The sequence below is a fragment of the Pseudophryne corroboree genome, chromosome 3 (genome assembly GCF_028390025.1).
Source record: "Pseudophryne corroboree isolate aPseCor3 chromosome 3, aPseCor3.hap2, whole genome shotgun sequence".
Classification (NCBI taxonomy): domain Eukaryota; kingdom Metazoa; phylum Chordata; class Amphibia; order Anura; family Myobatrachidae; genus Pseudophryne; species Pseudophryne corroboree.
The window spans coordinates 651,139,041-651,160,870 of record NC_086446.1 but is presented as its reverse complement, the minus strand read 5'-3'; the positions used below and the strand labels follow the sequence as shown (position 1 = coordinate 651,160,870).

Below are 21,830 nucleotides of genomic sequence, written 5' to 3'. Positions count from 1 at the left end.
GGTGAGACCTATTCTAAATGGAGTCACTCAGAGCAGTGATAGCGAACCAGGAAGAAGGGGACTATATGGTGTCCCTGGACATCAAGGATGATTACCTCCATGTCCAAATTTGCCCTTCTCACAAAGGGTACCTCAGGTTCGTGGTACAAAACTGTCACTATCAGTTTCAGACGCTGCCGTTTGGATTGTCCACGGCACCCCGGGTCTTTACCAAGGTAATGGCCGAAATGATGATTCTTCTTCAAAGAAAAGGCGTCTTAATTATCCCTTACTTGGACGATCTCCTGATAAGGGCAAGGTCCAGAGAACAGTTGGAGGTCTGAGTAGCACTATCTCAAGTAGTTCTACGACAGCACGGGTGGATTCTAAATATTCCAAAATCGCAGCTGTCTCCGACGACACGTCTGCTGTCCCTAGGGATGATTCTGGACACAGTCCAGAAAAAGGTGTTTCTCCCGGAGGAGAAAGCCAGGGAGTTATCCGAGCTAGTCAGGAACCTCCAAAAACCAGGAAAAGTGTCAGTGCATCATTGCACAAGGGTCCTGGGAAAAATGGTGGCTTCTTACGAAGTGATTCCATTCGGCAGATTTCACGCAAGAACTTTTCAGTGGGATCTGCTGGACAAATGGTCCGGATCGCATCTTCAGATGCATCAGCGGATAACCCTGTCTCCAAGGACAAGGGTGTCTCTTCTGTGGTGGCTGCAAAGTGCTCATCTACTAAAGTGCCACAGTTATGCATTCAGGACTGGGTCCTGGTGACCACGGATTCCAGCTTGAAAGGCTGGGGAGCAGTCACACAGGGAAAAAATTTCCAGGGAGTGTGATCAAGTCTGGGGACTTCTCTCCACATAAATATACTGGAGCTAAGAGCAATTTACAATGCTCTAAGCTTAGCAAGACCTCTGCTTCAAGGTCAGCCGGTATTGATCCAGTGGGACAACATCACGGCAGTCGCCCACGTAAACAGTCAGGGCGGCACAAGAAGCAGGAGGACAATGGCAGAAACTGCAAGGATTCTTCGCTGGGCGGAAAATCATGTGATAGCACTGTCAGCAGTTTTCATTCCGGGAGGGGACAACTGGGAAGCAGACTTCCTCAGCACGACCTCCACCCGGGAGAGTGGGGACTTCATCGAGAAGTTGTTTCCACATGATTGTGCACCGTTGGGAAAGACCAAAGGTGGACATGATGGCGTCCCGCCTGAACAAAAAACTGGACAGGTATTGCGCCAGGTCGAGACCCTCAGGAAATAGCTGTGGACGTTCTGGTAACACCATGGGTGTACCAGTCGGTGTATGTGTTCCCTCCTCTGCTTCTCATACCAAAGGTACTGAGAATTATAAGACGTAGAGGAGTAAGAACTATACTCGTGGCTCCGGATGGGCCAAGAAGGACTTGGTACCCGGAACTTCATGAGATGCTCACAGAGGACTCAGGGCCTCTGCCGATAAGAAGGGACTTGCTTCAGCAAGTACCATGTCTGTTCCAAGACTTACCGCGGGTGCGTTTGACGGCATGGCGGTTGAACGCCGGATCCTAAGGGAAAAAAGGCATTCCGGAAGAGGTCATTCCTACCCTGGTCAAAGCCAGGAAGGAGGTGACCGCACAACATTATCACCACATGTGGCGAAAATATGTTGCGTGGTGTGAGGCCACGAAGGCCCCACGAAGAAATTTCAACTCGGTCGATTCCTGCATTTCCTGCAAACAGGAGTGTCTATGGGCCTCAAATTGGGGTCCATTAAGGTTCAAATTTCGGCCCTGTCGATTTTCTTCCAGAATTGGCTTCAGTTCCTGAAGTCCAGAAATTTGACAACAACCCCCTTTTGTGCCTCCAGTGGCACTGTGGGATCTCAACGTAGTCCTGGGATTCCTCAAATCACGTTGGTTTAAACCGCTCAAATCTGTGGATTTGAAATATCTCACATGGAAAGTGACCATGATGTTGGCCCTGGCCTCGGCCAGGCGAGTGTCAGAATTGGCGGCTTTGTCTCACAAAAGCCCATATCTGATTGTCCATTCGGACAGGGCAGAGCTGCGGACTCGTCCCCAGTTTCTCCCTAAGGTGGTGTCAGCGTTTCATCTGAACCAGCTTATTGTGGTACCTGCGGCTACTAGAGACTTGGAGGACTCCAAGTTGCTAGATGTTGTCAGGGCCCTGAAAATATAGATTTCCAGGACGGCTGGAGTCAGGAAAACTGACTTGCTGTTATCCTGTATGCACCCAAAAAACTGGGTGCTCTTGCTTCTAAGCAGACGATTGCTAGTTGAATGTGTAGTACAATTCAGCTTGCACATTCTGTGGCAGGACTGCCACAGCCAAAATATATAAATGCCCATTCCACAAGGAAGGTGGGCTCATCTTGGGCGACTGCCCGAGGGGTCTCGGCTTTACAACTTTGCCGAGCTGCTACTTGGTCAGGGGCACACCCTGGCTGAGGAGGACCTGGAGTTCTCTCACTCGGTGCTGCAGAGTCATCCGCACTCTCCCGCCCGTTTGGGAGCTTTGGTATAATCCCCATGGTCCTGACGGAGTCCCCAGCATCCACTTAGGACGTCAGAGAAAATAAGATTTTACTTACCGATAAATCTATTTCTCGTAGTCCGTAGTGGATGCTGGGCGCCCATCCCAAGTGCGGATTGTCTGCAATACTTGTACATAGTTATTGTTACAAAAAAATCGGGTTGTTATTGTTGTGAGCCGTCTGTTCAGAGGCTCCTACGTTTGTCATACTGTTAACTGGGTTTAGATCACAAGTTATACGGTGTGATTGGTGTGGCTGGTATGAGTCTTACCCGGGATTCAATATCCTTCCGTATTGTGTACGCTCGTCCGGGCACAGTATCCTAACTGAGGCTTGGAGGAGGGTCATAGGGGGAGGAGCCAGTACACACCACCTGATCCTAAAGCTTTAGTTTTGTGCCCTGTCTCCTGCGGAGCCGCTAATCCCCATGGTCCTGACAGAGTCCCCAGCATCCACTACGGACTACGAGAAATAGATTTATCGGTAAGTAAAATCTTATTTTTTATGCCCGGCATAGGGGTAAATTTACTAAGGTGGGAGATTTTTAGAACTGGTGATGTTGCTCATAGCAACCAATCAGATTATATCTATTATCTGCTAGAAGCAGCTAAATAAATGGTAAGTAGAATCTGATTGGTTGCCATGGGCATCATCACCAGTTCTAAAAATCTCCCACCTTAGTAAATTTACCCCATAGTGTTTATATGCCCTAAAAGCAAAACTGTGTCAGGGCATGCTGGGATGTGTGGTTCCACATCAGCTGGAGTGTAGCATGTTGAATACCCCAGCCCTACATCAACTTAAGCAGTTTCCACGGGATGTAGTTAACACTCGTTTCCACGCCTGAATGAGTTGGCATGGTGTACTGAATTATAAATTTAAGCAAATACCTTGAACTCATTCAGTTCCAGAACCTTCACATCGTATCTACTTTCCTGCAGCGGTTTTGCAGTTTCTATCTTGATTTGAGTTCATTTATTGTTTCTTTTAGTGAATACTACAACAATTGGACAACACAATGGCATAAATGCATAGTTTAAGTTAAAAAAAAAAAGTATAGTGCAAGCTTAGTCTATATGAGGAACATACCTAATTTTAATGTAGTTGATAATATCTTTGGCTTGTTCAACATTTAAAAATGTTAGTTTTCCTGTAGTCTTGAGTGGACTGTGTCCTATGCCAATGAAGGCTTTTCCCAACTCTGTGATGTTCTCTTCAAGAGACATTTGTTTGGCTGCAATACAAAAGAGAAACATTAACAGAGATAATACACCTCAGTGAGCAGAGTAGAGGGTAATGACAATACAATTCAAGGGAAATTGATATTTAAGCAAGTGCATTTATTCACGTTCTACAATAACAAACTTTAGTTCTTATTATTTTATATATTCTTGTATACTAAATGCTATATACACCTGTGAAGCCTTATACAGATAAGACATTAGGTTTGATGCAGAGATTGCTGCAAAATGGGTGCACTTTATGCAAAAAGGCGAGTTATGGTAGACTTACCAGGGCTGGCTCCAGGCACGTTCGGTTTGAGCGGCTGCGCAGGGCGCTGGTTTTTTAAGGGCCACTGTCAATTTCTAATTTGGTGCCGACCGCTAGCCAATCAGAGCTCGTGAACCGGTTGCCGGATCGCGAGCTTTGATAGCCCACGAATTGGCGCCATATTTGAGATGCCCGGCGCACTGCCGCAGGAGATGGGGAGACCGTACTTACTGATGGGGAAGGAGAGGCACGCTCTGTGCTCTCCTCCCCTCGAACACCAGGAAGATGCCCTGTCCGTGGAGCTCAGCGGCGGTGTTAGAAGAAGAGGAGTCCAGCAGCGGAGGAGCCCAGCGGCGGTGTCTGAAGAGGAGCCCAGCAGCGGAGGAGCATGGCAGCGGTGTGTGAAGTGGAGCCCAGCAGCGGAGGAGCCGGCGGCGGTGTTAGATGAGGCGTCCAGCAGCGGAGGAGCATGGCAGCGGTGTTTGAAGTGGAGTCCAGCAGCAGAGGAGCCAGTGGCAGTGTTAGAAGAGGAGTCCAGCTTCAGAGGAGTTGGCAGCGGTGGGCAGCACTACTAGGGGCATATATGTATCTGGTACTGTGGGACATATCTGGATCTGGCAATGGGTGCATATATGTATCTGGCACTGTGGGGCATATCTGGATCTGGCACTGGGGGCATATCTGGATCTGGCACTGTGGGGCATATCTGGATCTGGCACTGGAGGGATATATTGATCTGGCACTGGGGATATATATTTATCTGGAACTGGGGGCACATCTGTATCTGGCACTGGGGATATATATTTATCTGACATTGGGGGCATGTCTGGATCTGGCACTGGGGGCACATCTGGATCTGGCACTGAGGGGCATATCTGGATCTGGCACTGGGGGCATATCTGGATCTGGCACTGGGGGCATATCTGGATCTGGCACTGGGGATATATATATTTATCTGGCACTGGGGCCATATCTAGATCTGGCACTGGAGATATAAATTTATCTGGCACTGGGGTTATATATTTATCTGGCACTGTGGGGCATATATGTATCTGGCACTGTGGGGCATATATGTATCTGGCACTGTGGGGCATAACTGTATCTGGCACTGTGGGGTATATCTGTATCTGGCACTGCTGCGGGGCACATCATAGGTATCTGGCACTGCTGCGGGGCATATCATGTGTATCTGGCACTGCTGCGGGGCATATCATATGTATCTGGCACTGCTGCGGGGCATATCATGTGTATCTGGCACTGCTGTGGGGCATATCATGTGTATCTGGCACTGCTGGGGGGCATATCATGTGTTTCTGGCACTGCTGTGGGGCATATCATGTGTATCTGGCACTGCTATGGGGTATATCATGTCTATCTGGCACTGCTGGGGGGCATATCATGTGTATTTGGCGCTATACTGGAGACATTATGTGTAAGGAACACTACTGTAGCTGTTATGTGTAAGGCTGCTTAGTGTGTGTGCAAAGGGGGTATGAAAATGTATTTATTTATAGTTTGATAATATGAAGTTGCGAGGCCACGGCCATTTTTCCAGGAGCGTGAGCGCCTTCGGCGCGCGCATGTCGGTGTTTGGGGGGAAAGAGCGCTTCAAAATTTTCTCGCTCGGGGTGCAAGTATGCCAGGAGCCGGCCCTGAGACTTACCATGGTTAACTCTCTTTCTGCGAGGTACACTGAGTTCAACAGGGATAACATCAGATGTGTAGAGCGGGATCTTGGATCCAGAGGCACCATCAGGCAAAGCCTTGACTGTCCCAATATGCATTGGGGACTCCTCTATAACCCCGCCTCCAGGCACTGAGAGCTCAGTTTCGTTAACCAGTCCAATGCAGGAGCAGGTAAAAGAGAAGGCAGATGTTAGTCAAATAGAACCACAATCTCATGACAGGAGAGGGAACTAGCGGCTAATGCCATACAACCCAAAGAAGCTAGGTGCGTCAGGGTGGGCACCCTGTGGAACCCAGTGTACCACGCAGAAAAAGACTTAACCATGGTAAGTCTACCATAACGCTCCATTTCTGCAGCGGGGTACACTGTGTTCCACAGGGATAACATCGGGGGTGTCCTAAAGAAGTTTCTCAAGGGAGGCAACGCGCTCTAGCGGGTAAGAGAACCCGGCGTCCAAAGGAAGCATCCTGGGAGGCGGAAGTATCAAAGGCATAGGACCTAATGAACGTGTTCACTGAGGATCACATAGCCGCCTTGCACAATTGTTCTGGGGATGCACCATGGAGGGCCACCCAAGAAGGTCCAACAGACCGAGTAGAATAGGCTTTAACTGCAGCAGAAGCTGGGAGTCCAGCCTGCGCATAGGCATGTGCAATCACCATTCTAATCCATCTGGCCAAGGTCTGCTTATTCGCAGACCAGCCACGTTTGGGAAAACCAAACAGTAAAAAAGGGAATCTGACCTCCCGATGGAGGCAGTCCTCTCCACATAGAACACGGAGAGCCCCAACCACATCCAAAGACCACTCTTTGGGAGACAAATCCTTAGAGACAAAGGCAGGAACTACAATCTCTTGGTTAAGGCGTCTTGCAGAGGCAATGGCCAGCTAGAAAAGCTGGCCAGCAAGAACAGCCATTTAAGGTCCACCCAGCGATTCAAGAGGTTCAAATGTAGACTCTTGCAGAGCATTCAGCACAACAGACAAATCCCATGGAGCCACAGGAGGGACATAGGGAGGCTGAATCCGAACCACACCCTGAATGAACATCTGAACATCAGGTATAGAGGCAATTTTTCTCTGAAATCAAACCGACAAGGCAGATATATGAACCTTGAGGGAGGCCAGACGAAGACCTAAGTCCAGGCCTCTTTGCAGAAAGGCCAGTATTCTGGAAGCTCTCAATCTATGAACATCATAATTCTTCTCGGCACACCAGGTGAAGTAAGAATTCCAAACCCTGTAATAAATCCGGGCAGAGGCCAGTTTGAATAACCGCCTCCGAAAATCCTTTGGTTCTCAGGAGTGATGCTTCAAGAGCCATGCCATCAAAGCCAGTCTGGCCAGGTCTGGGTAGAGACAAGGGCCCTGTACAAGGATGTCTGGTCATTGAGGAAGTAGAAGGGGATGCCCCGTCGATAGACCCTGCAAGTCTGAGAACCAATGTCTTCTGGGCCACGCTGGAGCGACTAGAAGCAACATTCCTCCTTCCTGTTTGAACTTCCGTAGAACCCTGGGAAGGAGTGACACTGAAGAGAACACGTAAGCCAGCCAAAAGTTCCATGGAATTGCCAGTGCATGCACGAACACTGCTTGAGAATCCCTTGTCCTTGATCCGAAGACAGGAACCTTGTGATTGTGTTGAGACGCCATTATGTTTACGTCCGGTAGACTCCACCTGTCCACTAGGAGTTGAAAGACTTCTGGATGAAGACTCCACTCTCCGGCGTGTATGTCCTTGCGACTGAGGTAATCTCTTTCTGCGAGGTACATTGGTTTCACAGGGAAACATCGGGGTGTAGAGCTGGATCTTCATCCAGGCACCAGCAGGCTAAAACTTTAGACTGTCCCAGGATGCATTGGGGCCTCCTCTATAACTCTGCCTTCAGGCACTGTGAGCTCAGTTTCGTTAACCAGTCCAATGCAGGAGCAGGTAAAATAGAAGGTAGATGTTAGTCACATAGAACCACGTTCTCACAACAGGAGTAGGGACTAGCGGCTAATGCCATACAAACCCATAAAAGCTAGGTGTGTCAGGGCAGGCGCCCTCTTGAACCAATGTACCTCGCAGAAAGAGATTTAACCATGGTAAGTCTACCATAAATCTCCTTTTCTGCAGCGGGGTACATTGTTTCCACAGGGAAACATCAGGGATTTGCTAAGGCAGTTCCTCATGGGAGGGGACGCGCCATAGTGGGTATGAAAACCTGCCATCCAAAGGAAGCATCCTGGGAGGCGGAAGTATCGAAGGCATAGAACCTAATGAACATGTTAATTGAGGACAATGTAGCTGCCTTGCACAATTGTTCAGCGGAAGCACCTCGGCAGGGCAGCCCAAGAAGGTCCAACAGACCGAGCAGAATGAGCTTTGATAGCAGCAGGAGCTGGGAGTCCAGCCTGCGCATATGCTTGTGCAATCACCATTCTAATCCATCTGGCCAATGTCTGCTTATTCACAGGCCAGCCATGTTTGTGAAAACCAAAAAGAACAAAAAGGGTATCAGACCTCCTTATAAAGGCAGTCCCCTTCACAAAAATACGGAGAGACTGTACAAAATCCAAAGACCGCTCTTTGGAGGACAAATCAGAAGAGATAAAGGCCGGAACCACAATCTCTTGGTTAAGGTGAAAAGATGACACCACCTTAGGCAAATAACCAGGGCGAGTTCTAAGAACTGCCTGGTCACGGTGAAATATGAGAAATGGTGGACGACAGGGCAGAGCGCCTAGGTCTGACACCCTCCTAGCAGAGGCAATAGCCAGTAGGGACAGGACCCTGACCGTGAGCCATTTAAGGTCCACTGACTCAAGAGGTTCAAATGGAGACTCTTGTAAGGCATACAGGACAACAGACAGATCCCATGGAGCCACAGGAGGGACATAGGGAGGCTGAATCCATAAAACACAGAGTGTAAGTATAAACGTCAGGAATAGATGCAATTTTCTCTGAAACACACCGACAAGGCAGATATATGAACCTTGAGGGAGGCCATACGAATGACTAAATCCAGGCCTTGTTACAGAAAAGTCAGAAGTCTGGAAGTACTGAATTTGTATGCATCATAATTCTTAGCAGCACGCCAGGTGAAGTAAGTATTCCAGACCCTGTAATAAATCTGCGCATATGCCGCTTTGCGGGCCTTCAGCATAGTTTGGATAACCGCCTCGGAGAATCCTTTGGCCCTCAGGAGTGAAGCTTCAAGAGCCACGCCGTCAAAACTAGTCTGGCCAGGTACAGGTAGAAACAAGGGCCCTGTACGAGGCGCTCTGAGCATTGAGGAATTAGAAGAGGACGCTCTATCGATAGACCCTGCAGGTCTGAGAACTAATGCAGTCTGGGCCATGATGGAGCGACTAGAAGTAGTATTCCTCCTTCTTGTTTGAACTTCCGTAGTACCCTGGGCAGGAGTGACACTGGAGGGAACACGTAGGGAAGCCAAAAGTTTCATGGAATTGCCAGTCCACGAACGCTGCTTGAGGATCCCTGGTTCTTGATCCGAAGACCGGAACTTTGTGATTGTGTCGAGAGCGCCATCAGGTCTACATCTGGTAGGCCCCACTTGTCCATGAGGAGTTGAAAGACTTCCTGATGAAGACCCCACTCTCTGGTGTTCATGTCCTGACGACTGAGGAAATCCGCTTCCCAGTTGAGGACTTCCGGAATGAACACATATTGCTGGCAGATGACGTTCCGCCCTACATAGGATTTTTGACACTTTCATCATTGCCATGCGGCATCGAGTGCCTCCTTGATGGTTTATGTATGACACCGTGGTGGCGTTGTCAGACCGTACTTGTACAGGCCTGTTCTCTATCAGAGCAGGGAGAGAGACAACGCATTGAACACTGCCCGCAATTCCACAATGTTTATCGGGAGGAGTAATTCCTCCTTTGTCCACCGATACTGGAAAGAGTGTTGCTCCAATACCACGTCCCAACCCCTCAGACTGGCATCCGAAGACAAATTCCTAGTATACGTAAGTATACCTGGCCAATAAAGCTGATTCTGATTCTGATTCTGATGGTCAGTAGGATTCAGAAGGGACAACCCCTGCTCAACTGCTGGTCCTGTAGCCACCAGGTCAGTGACAGACGAACCTCCGGAGTCAATGAGACCATGTGATACCTGATCCGATGAGGTAGGCCATCCCACTTGGAAAGGATTAACCTCTGCAGAGGGCAGGAATGAAATTTAGCGTACTCTACCATGTCGAAAGGCGACACCATCAGACCTAGTACTTGCATCGCCAAGTGTATCGACACTCTTGGGCGAGAGAGGAAGCATCTGATCCTGTACTGAAGCTTCAGGACCTTCTCTGGAGACAGAAACAGCCATTGACTGTGTGTGTCCAGCAGTGCCCCCAGGTGCACCATGCTTTGAGCTGGGACCAGCGAGGACTTCTTCAAGTTGATGAGCCACCCGTGAGCTTGTAGGAAGTTTACCGTCCGTTGCAGATGACTGAGGAGAACATCGTGGGAGTTTGCCAGAATCAGCAAGTCGTCCAGATACGGCAAGATCCTGACTCCCTGACGACGGAGATGAGCCGTCATCACGGCCATAATCTTGGTTAAGATCCGATTAGGGATACCATATAGTCTCCGGGTTCCATGGCCAGTACAATTGAGCGCAGTGTTTCCACACGGAACTTGGACACTCTTACAAACTTGTTCAGTGACTTGAGGTGAGAATAGGCTGGAAAGACCCATTGGCTTTCAGTACTAGAAACAGGGTCAAGTAAAATCCTCTGCCTGTCTGGGACAGAGGTACCGGCACCACCACTCCTGTATCCAGGAGGGAACGCACAAACAAATGAAGAGCTTTCACCTTTAACGGATCCGAAGGGATAACTGTAGTGCAAAACTGGCGAGGGGGACGTCTCTTGAAAGAGACTGCGTACCCATGAGAGACAACTTCTCACACCCATGTGTCTGGAGTGGTGACCTGGGTGATTTTCAGAATTCAGCCTCCCACCCTGGGGTCCCCCAGAGGGGAGGCCTGCCCCGTCATGCAGCAGGCTTGTTGAGTTTGGAAGCAGGCTGATGGGCTGCCCAGGATAGTTTTGACTTGGGCTTTGTGGTTTTGGAAGCACGAGATTGTCTCAGGTATGTTTGACCTTTTGCTTTCCCTTGAGGTCGAAAGAAGTGAAAAGTGGTACCTTTTGCCTTCTGTGCAGGAGTAGTATTAGGGAGAAAGGCAGTCTTAGCAGCCGCTAAGTCAGCCACAATTTTTATTGAGGTCTTTCCCAAATAAGATGTCTCCCTTAAAAGGGAGAACCTCCAAGGTCTTTTTGGAGTCCAGGTCCACCTCCCATGACCTCAACCACAGAATACGGCAAGCCGGGATGGACATAGTCGATGCCTTGGCTGCCAACACACCTGCTTCAGAGGACGCCTCCTGAATGTAATAGGCAGCAGTGGTAATATGAGACAGGTATTGTCTGGCATTGTCAGATATATCCTGAGGCAACTCATCCTTTAATGCCTGAACCCATGCTTCAATTCCTTTTGCAGCCCAGGAGGCTGCTATAGTGGGTCTATGTACAGCACCTGTAAGGGAGTAAATAGACTTCAGGCATCCCTCCACACGCTTATCTGTCGGTTCTTTCAGTGAGGTGACAGTGGTGACAGGCAGAGTAGATGACACCACCAGACGGGTGACATGAGAATCCACGAGCGGTGAATTTTCCCACTTGTTACACAACTCTTTAGGGAGTGGATAGCGAGCTACAATCCACTTAGACAGGAAGAATTTCTTCCCTGGAGTAGTCCAGGGTTCTTGTCGTATGTCCACTAAATGGTCAGAATGCGGTAATAATGTTTTAGTTACCTGCTGACGTTTAAACTTAACAGGTTTCTTAGACACCGTAGTGGAATCCTCATCATCATCAGATATTTGCAGGATCTGCTTAATAGCAGTCACTAGGTCAGGGACATCAACCTGTGTTGTAGATTCCTCGTCAGAAGTAGCTGTGTAAGTGTCTGATGGGACAGTATGCTCCCCGTCCTCTTCAAAAGAATCTTCTGAGAGATTAGTGGATTTTGAGGAGGAAGTAGCCCGCTTAGATGACCCTGTGACATGAGCGTGACTTGGGGCAGTCTTATGTCTAACCAAGGACCGACTCCATTGCTGCAACTGGGTAGACAAATTATCCACCCAAGGCAGATTTACCATAGGAACAAGATGTGACTGTAATGGCACAGGAGGTCCCATAGGGGGCGTAAGGCGTGTCACAAGCGTATTTAGCATAGTTGAGAATGCCATCCAAGGTGGTTCCAGATTGGTTAGAGGAGCTGCGGACTGACTGGGAGATGTATGACACATAGTACACAGACCATCATACAAAACTTCCCCCTCAGGCAAAGCCTTGGCACATGCGCTGCATGATGCAGGAGCGTCCACGGATTTCCCGCCCTTTGTGTTAGACATTTTCAGTAATGTAACAACAGAGCGTATTAGTACGATACAGCCAGACAGAGTGCAATACCTGCGAATAAATTTCCTAGTATGTAACTGCGTACACAGTACACAACACCAGCGAATAAATCCGGTATTATGTGACCGAGTACACAGTACACTAGACGCACCTAGTCCCTTAGGGTACACAATACAGTGATAGATAAAGCTGGGATAAACTGAAAGTGAATCCACACAGCAGATACAGGCGCACACAGTCACAGTGACAATGCAGATAATTATGTTAGTAGGACAATAAAACGGCACTGGACTAGTTTATGTATGTATGTATGTATGTATGTATGTATAAACATACACATATATACATATATACACACACATATACATATATATATACACACACACATATATATATTTATAAATAACAAAGCGCGGTCTCAGACCGGATGTATATATCAGACTACTCGTACAATATATTCTGGCACAGGTACACTTGTTAATTAACGCTGTCTTCATATTGACATGTAGATTACTTAAGTGTTTGTAAAATCACGGGCAGGCAGATTTACAGTTACATCACTAAAGGGGGTGAGCCTTCATGGGGAAGACCCCAATGACCTCACTCCGGGGGCACGCGGTGCTGCCCCCGGAACTCTTCCAGCACTACTGGAAGCTGAGTGCTGCAGATTAATGTCACACTGCAGCTCCAGCTATTGCCACTGTGGAGGAGTTGGCATTATGGTGTCACCCCCTGGAAGGTTGACACCCGGGAGTGCCCCGAACCCCGCTTGTGACGCCACTGTTGACAGGTGAATCTGTGTGGTTTTACAGGTCTGTATGTGCTTATATTTGTGTAAATACGCCTTTACTGTATTCAGCTTATATCAGGCTGTGCTTTCCTGCCCAGTTTCACCTATGAAGTGCTGATAATTAAGAGGACATCGGTGGGCATTTGAAAACATTTCCAGGTGGCTACAGCATTAGCATACTTTTTGACATCCGCTTTTTACAGGATCATAGCTGCGAATGCATTAGCATACACCTCTGAGTCCTGGTCCTTTGTGAGCCCAGTGCAAACTCACACAATTATGCCATGCTTACTAAAGAACTATTCCCTCATTGCGGAAATAAATTTGAGTCTACTCTATAAGCATGCCATACACTTACCCTCAATATTTTCTATTAGAAAATGTAATAACCACATTAAGCCAGTGAGCTGCTGAGGGTTAAAGTTCATGTCTTTTCCCGTTAAGAAACCGGACACATAATAGTCTACCAAGACGGCTTCCTTCAGATCTGTTTGAGGATCTTTAAAGTTAAGAATCTCTTCGATTAGTCTGCAAAAAATGGAAATATTGTTTTACAAGAATGAACCAAAATTTCACATTGAAACACAGTTGTCTTTATATAGACACGCATATAAATTTACATACAGATGCATCCAACTGTCCTGCTTTCAGCGTGACTCCCATTTTTCTGGGACTGACCTGCTACCCCACCCACATACCACAGTGCACCACGGGGGAAAAGTTGGGCGGGGAGAGGATGCACTGTCACCACTGCTCTGCTGCAGAGGCTGCCATGCAGGGAGAGCAGAGGCCGCAGTGCAGGGAGAGCATGGGGGCAGCCCACCATTTAAGAGAGAGCTGGGCATGCCTCCACAGTGCTGTGAACTTGGGTGCCATGAGGATCCGCCCCCTTTCACCCGAGTCTCAGCCCCCTTTACGTCACATGCAAACAATTTTATTAATACTGAGACTCCCAACCTGGTTTTGCCTTTTAAATGATTACCGTTTTAAAACATCGGGCAGACTCGCCTGGAACTCGCCTGCTACTTGCCGATGCCTGCATCTCTCAGGATATTACTTTTACCCATTGGTGCCTACCTTGCTGCACCCTCCTCCGGGAGGCTGCAGCGTGGTAGGCTAATGGGGGTGTGCCTGGAGGCAATGTAGGCAGTCCGGGGGTGTGGCTATTGGGGAAAGCGAGCGGTCCAGGGGCACCATAGTCACGTCATCATGACCCCGCCCCCGCTAGACAGTGCCGAGAAAACAGGCACTGTACAGTGAGTGGCGGAGCTACGATGTCGCGAATCAGCGAGAATCACGTCATCATATCCCCCTCGGAGCGGGGGCTGACAGCAAAAGCGGGACACTTGCCCACCTTTCCGGGGTGCCGGGAGGGCCACCCGATTTTCGGGAGCCTCCCGGCCTTTCCGGGAGGGTAGGTAAGTATGCTTTTACCCCTGAAGGTATGATCATTTCAATTTCTGACAAATGATTTATAATGTAAAGGATAATCCGAAGTTTGGTAAACTCTTCAGCATAGCCCCTAGCGCTCTCATACAGCCCCACTTATGGCACTGTCAACTCACGTTACATCCAGCTCATGGCATATACAGAGGAATGGCTGGGCAACTACTGAAGATCTGTTCAAAAATATGCTTACTTATGATCAAGGGTTGTGAAATTGGAAGCTAATGATGGATTCATGCATACTTTGAAGTCGTTCTGTGTGCAACATGCTGTGCATTTATCTTTTTTACTTGGAACCATCACCTACACACATTGGAGACAACCATATTGTGGGCTGTCCCAGTCTTCACAATCATAGACTAATAATTCACTAAGAACCAGTTATAGCACACAAACATTAGGAGTCTTCTCTGCATATACTGTACATACTAAGTGTAGCAAGGACTTTGACGAGACCAAGCTTCAGATGTATATGTAAGAACTCAAAGATATTGCTGCTAAATGTGTTTTTCCAAAGCCTAGACTTTTTAGGTGAATTTTAAACACATGGGGCCTAAGTCTGATCTGCACGCATTGGCAATGCCGCACAAAGCTGGACAATGTTATAAGGCTATGTATGTGTACCTGTCGCACAGTGCAGGCATCCTGGCTGTTAGCGCTCCAAGGTGCAGAACAGAGTCTTACGCACAGTCTGGGGAATTCAGTGGGTGTTCCTGGGAGAATACAGGGGATTGGCTGAGCAGATTTGCGCATGCTGCTATAAGTGACAGCAACCAAAGATGCACAACTGCTCACACAGTTAGTTAGATGGAGAAACTGCACTCCACACAGGACTGGTGCAAGTTTTGATGTTGCGACCAATGGTGCAGACACACTGAGATGGAATTGCAGCGCAGCAATACGCAAGTGGGAGTCTCTTACTGTCTGCAGCTTTAGCATAAGATGTAGGCGCAGCAGCAGTAAAAGACGCAACCCAAGCTCAATGCAACTCAGGCCCAATATGTGGTGCTCTGGTTAACTGCCTTAAATAGTAAACACTTTGATATGGGAATCCGGTCTCTAGGTCAACAAGACTTAGGTCGACAATGTCTAGGTCAACTGTAAGTAAGTCGATATGGTTTCTAGGTCGACAGGGACTCTAGGTCGACATGTACTAGGTCGACATGACAAAAGGTCAACATGAGTTTTTCACATTTTTTTTCTTCATTTTTTGAACTTTTTCATACTTCCCGATCCACGTGGACTACAATTGGGAACGGTAACCTGTGCCGAGTGCAGCGTGCGAGCCATGCATGGGGACACGGTGCACTAATTGGGGTTCCCGGTCACTCTACGAAGAAAACGACACCAAACTGGAAAAAAAAATCATGTCAACTTTTTCATGTCGACCTAGAAACCATGTCGACCTACTTATTGTCGACCAATAGTGGTCGACATAGACACTGTCGACCTAAGTCTAGTCTATATAACATACCACACCCTTTGATATGTAGGACATTAATGGAGTGTATTGTTTGGCAACACATCATTTCAATTCAATTAATACTGAAACCTAACCAAAAACGACATCTACATAGCACATTCACACGTCCTGCTACCAAACTGCAAGCATTCCTATTGGCGTAGGCTCAGCTGTGAGGCCGTCACTAGTCAGGGACGGTGTGGTCAGCAGAATTTAGAGCCAAGGACTAGAATTACACAATTAACAGTTTGTGAATTAATTGTACATCACAGCATACCCACTTCATACATATTGGGATATCTGTGTGACTGTAAATGTACCAATAGTCCTACGGAACTTCCCACATACAAATTTATGTATCATAGGTCTCGTTAGTGCTAGACCGTAGTGATGACATGACAATCAGGTAATGTAGAGATTCTGCGGTACTGTGAGCTGAAATGTCATTTCATCGTGCCAAAATAGAGCTACAATAGAGTATACATTATGTTCCAATGCCATTCATTTTCTTAATCCCATAGGTCCACATTTTTTAGGACATATGGGCTTATTCAGAGGTGGATGCAAATCCTGTAGCGACTGCTATCCATGTGCAGTGGTTCTGCGAAAATATGCAAATGCTGCAGCCACTGAGATTCATAATGAGACGCCCACCATCAGCGTCTCCAATCCACCGCGTGTATGCAAAGAAGCATCATCCCACGCACACTGGTCACACCATCGATAATCTGTGCAACCCTGTGATTGCTCAGAAGTCCATTGGAGGTTATGCCGCTGAAGACATTGCAACTTCATATACAGACGCAGTCTCATATATGCCTCTGAAGTGGTCATGACATGTCTGCGTATGACTCGCCTAAGAGGACAGAGAGACAGCCTGCAGCCACAGAGGGGAAAGTGCTCAACATGTAGAAGGCTGCAGGAGGAAGACTGGCAAGCTGAAGGTTGGATAACCCTGGTCTATTCAATATGAAGTAGATGTAAATTTATATTTCTTGCAAAAACGTTGGAGAAAAAAAATATTTTAATAAAGTAAACTCTCAGAACTGATTAAATTAGTGTTTCATTAACAGCAGGTCTTGTATTACTTTGCATAATATCACGGTTCATTCAAGCAAAAATGTTTAAAAATCCTGCAGATGTCTGATCTCCTTGTTATAAGAAAATGTAACATTAGGGAACAGATGAGATTCGCAAAAATCATAGAGTATATATAAGGACCCCTATAGCTTGCTTTTCATTAGCTCTGCGGATGATGGTGGTTTGAAACTGTGTTAGTCTTAACTAAGAGTGACCAAATCATTGGTCATCTTCAGACTAGACTACGTAATCTCCTGCTAACTGACATCCCTGACAAATGCCTCTCTCCACTCCAATCTATCCTCAGTGCTGCAGCCCGGCTCATCTTCCTCACCAAACGCACTACGTCCAACTCCCCTCTCCAACAAGCCCTTCACTGGCTTCCTTTCCCCTTTAGAATCAAATTAAAGCTTCTCACACTCACTTACAAAGCCCTCACTCACTGCTCTCCCATTTACATCTCTGACCTTATCTCCCTTTACACTCCTCTTTGCTCTGCTAATGCACGCCGCCTCTCCTGCTTACTGCTTACTTCCTCGCTCCTTCCTCCAAGATTTTGCACATGCTGCTCCCTATCTCTGGAATTCTCTACCTCTCTCCTCAGACTCTCCACCTCTCTACAAAACATCAAACGGGCTCTCAAACTCCACTTCTTCACCAAACACAGCCAAATCTCATCCTAACCCTTTCTTCCACACTCACTGTCTACCCCACCTGTGTCGCCCCTGTCTGTCTGCCCCTCCCCTTCAGAATGTAAGCTCTCATGAGCAGGGCCCTCTTCCCTCATGTGCTTATCCTTTTCTTACTTATCTTCGATAGCACCAAATCCCGTGCCTCTCTGACACTTATTTCAGTGTTGTCTGCTGCTGTAGCTATGTTTATTTACCCTGTACTTGTTCTATATTGTCTTCAGCTGTTTTGATTATTCATTTATGTACTCTGTAATCAGGTGCTACAGATCAATTGTGGCACCATATAAATAAAGGATAATAATAATAATAATAATAATAATAATAATAAGTACATGTAATTTGTGCTGCTCATTACAGCCACTTTCAGTGATGGGTGTGGTTCATCAAATCGACAGTGTCTAGGTCGACAATGTTTAGGTCGACCACTATAGGTCGACAGTCACTAGGTCGACATGGATGGAAGGTCGACAGGGTTTCTATGTCGACATGTGCTAGGACGACAGGTCTAAAGGTCGACATGAGGATTTTTTTTTTGTGTCGTTTTCTTCGTAGAGTGACCGGGATCCCAAATTAGTGCACCGCATCCCCTCGCATGGCTCGCTTCGCTCGCCATGCTTCGGGCATGGTGCCTTCGCTTCGCTACCACTTCGCTCCGCACACTTTACCGTTCCAATCGTAGTCCACGTGGATCGTTAAGTATGAAAAAATTCAAAAAAAGAAAAAAATGTGAAAAACTCATGTCGACCTTTAGATCTGTCGACCTAGCACATGTCGACCTAGAAACCCTGTCGACCTTCCATCCATGTCGACCTAGTGACTGTCGACTAGTGACTGTCGACTATAGTGGTCGACCTAAACGTTGTCGACCTAGACACTGTCGATCTTCAGACCGGATCCCGTCAGTGATATTTTGTACCTTTATTATATGGTTAGTTTTATATATAAGGCACACATCAATAAATTATAGCATGTGCATTCAATATATGTTAAACTGGTGCATATTTACAATTATTAATTTACAAAAATGAAACATACAAGTAAAATTGTACTGGAAAGTGCTCTGTAACAGCTATGAAGTACACAACCTGTCAACAGATTACACAGCCTTTCCCAAATGCAATGCCCACACCCAGTGTGTTAATATCTGTGTGAGCTGAATGTTTGATGCCAGGCAAACAACATGGCTATGGGTAGATTTTATCTACAGCATACTTGCTGAACTGCTACCCAGGTCCACACAGGATGCGAAGGACGAAGAGACACTGGATGCGAAGGAAGAAGGGACCTAGGTGAAAGATGCAGGGGGCATCAGGCCATGATGATGCAATTTACAGAAAAGTGTGCCATTGAGACGCCTGAGAAAATATTTCTCTGGGGAAGTGGATGGATCTGGGAGGCTACACTCTCAGGAGCTGTGTACAGCTTCCCAAAATGTGGAGTCTCCCAGACATTCCAGGAGAGTAGACAATTACAGGAACCATATCTAATATTTGTTCATGGACTTTAGTATATGAAATTATAAACAGTGTAAGCCATTTGCTCTAGAAATAGTTATTAACCTTTCGTATCTGACTCATTATTTTGATTTGCTGTTAGCCCTCTGGCTATTAGCAAGGACTTTGTAAAACACATGAATGAGAGAGATTCCTCAGGCATTACACTGAGTTCACAATAAATATACTTAAACCCCATAGTGGTAAGTCTGCGTAGAGGGACTGGTGTAAGACACTGAGACATTTATAAAACTGGTGTAGTGTTTGTTGTCCATATTGTCCACAGGCACACAGTAATGTAGGGGAGGATACAAAACTATGCCCTCTATGATGCTGTGACCTTGCTTCCTTTGCCATGCAGCCAATGCGTTTCTAGAATAGGTGCAATGTGTGCGGTGCACACGGGCCCCCGGGTCCAGAGAGGGCCAACACCGCACACATTGCACACATTTTAATACTTGCCTTGCCGGAGTCCAGCATCGGGCGCTGCAATCGCAGCTGAAAATCCCCACCAAAATAGCCGCCACGTGTGCGCTGCAGCCAAATTGATCTCGGGATCATGGCGAGCGCCATGTTTCAGGATACCTGCGCATGCGCAGTAGACTCCGGTAGACTGCTGGAGTCTACTGCGCCGTACAGAGGAGGGGGCCCACCGGAGGTACACACGGGCCCCCTCCTCTGTTGAAACGCCCGTGCATGAAGCACAACATATTCACATTGTCCACTAAGGGATTTAATTTGGGCACACACTGTACAATTATCTGGCAGATAATCTGTCAGATCTGGCTGGTTGGAATGAAAATCTGATAATGGATGAGAGCAAATGTCAATCGACCATTTGCTCCCAAACACTGGAAAATGGATAAAAACTGTTGTCCATACAAATTGGTTAAATCCATAAATTAACCAATTTGTCATTTGCTCTCATACAGTACCAGATTTTCATTCCAACCAGCCAAAACTGGCAGATGAATTGTATAGTTTCTGCCCAGCTTTAATTATGACCCCACTATGGGGGCCCAGCCAATGTCTCAACAGTGCTTTTACATCGCAATTTTTTCTGCAGGTCCAAATATTCTGCTTTTAGCTGGATTAGGAACAAGGCTATAAAATCTACAATTTTAAATTTAATAGAGCTCATCAAGGAAGCCCCTATTTAGGAAAGTGGGTAGAACTTTGTAGCAAGTACTTAAAATAAAAATAAATTTTAAAAAAACTTATATTTGAAATACTTAGTTTTAGTTTAAGATTATCCACAGGAATATTTCCAACTGCAAGCCGACTTTGCTCCTTAAATTTCAGACCTATAGAAAATATGATAAGAGCCAGTCTAAGTAGGTTAGTGTATACACAAACAGAGGGAATACACTAAATTAGAGATGTGAACTTTTCGTGTTTTGTGTTTTGGTTTTGGATCTGTATCCTCGCTTATGTTTTGGATCTGGATTGGTTTTGCCAAAACCACCCTTTCGGGTTTTGGTTTTGGATCTGGATAATTTAAAAAAACAACATAAAAACAGCTAAAATCATAGAATTTGGGGGTCATTTTAATCCTATGGTATTATTAACCTCAATAACATTCATATCCACTCATTTCCAGTCTATTCTGAACACCTCACAATATTGTTCTTAGGCCAAAAAGTTGCACCGAGGTCGCTGGATGCCTAAGCTAAGCGACCCAAGTGGGCAGCACAAACACCTGGCCCATGTAGGAGTGGCACTATAGTGGCAGACAGGATGGAAGTTTTAAAAACTAGGCCCCAAAAAGCACATAATGCAAAGATAAAAAAGAAGTGCACCAAGGTCGCTGGGTGACTAAGCTAAGCGACACAAGTGGGCGGCACAAACACCTGGCCCATCTAGGAGTGGCACTGCAGTGGCAGACAGGATGACACTTTTAAAAAATAGACCCCAAAGAGCACAAAATGCAACGAAAAAAAGACGTGCACCGAGGTCGCTGGATGGCTAAGCTAAGCAACACAAGTGGGCGGCACAAACACTTGGCCCAAATAGGAGTAGCACTGCAGTGGCAGACAGGGTGGTACTTTTAGAAACTAGGCCCCAAAGAGCACATAATGCAAAGAAAAAGAAAAAAAGAGGTGCACCGAGGTCACTGGGTGACTAAGCTAAGCGACACAAGTGGGCAGCACAAACACCTGGCCCATCTAGGAGTGGTACTGCAGTGGCACACAAGATGGCACTTTTAAAAACTAGGCCCAAAACAGCACATGATGCAAAGAAAAAAAATAAGAGGTGTAAGATGGAATTGTCCTTGGGCCCTCCCATCCACCCTTATGTTGTATAAACAGAACATGGACATGTTAACAAACCAATCATTTCAGCGACAGGGTCTGCCACATGACTGTGGCTGAAATGATTGGTTTGTTTGGGCCCCCACAAAAAAGAAGCAATTAATCCCCCCCACCAAAAAAGAAGCAATTCATCTCAATACAGAGGCAAGATGTCGTCCTCATCCTCCGATTCCTCACCCCTTTCAGTGTGTACATCCTCCTTCTCCTCACAGATTATTAATTGATCCCCACTGGAATCCACCATCACAGGTCCCTGTGTACTTTCTGGAGGTAATTGCAGGTAAATGTCTTCCTGGAGGAATGTATGATTTCATTTTGATGAACATCATCTTCTCCATATTTTCTGGAAGTAACCTCCTATGCCGATCGCTGACAAAGCCGATCGCTGACAAGGTGACCGGCTGCAATAAACACTCT

The 21,830-nt window shown here is 46.8% G+C and overlaps 1 protein-coding gene across 5 annotated transcripts in view; it reads right to left on the bottom strand.

Annotated features, from left to right (window-relative positions):
* Nucleotides 1-21,830, bottom strand: part of CABCOCO1 (ciliary associated calcium binding coiled-coil 1) — a 453,528-nt gene that overhangs the window by 295,621 nt on the left and 136,077 nt on the right. For all 5 annotated transcript variants that reach the window (XM_063961812.1, XM_063961811.1, XM_063961808.1 and 2 more), the window contains exons 3-4: nucleotides 13,287-13,456; nucleotides 3,617-3,761 (exon numbers count right to left, since the gene is read on the bottom strand). In XM_063961812.1, the coding sequence (XP_063817882.1) occupies nucleotides 3,617-3,761; nucleotides 13,287-13,456 (315 nt within the window). The remainder of the gene's footprint in view (nucleotides 1-3,616; nucleotides 3,762-13,286; nucleotides 13,457-21,830) is intronic.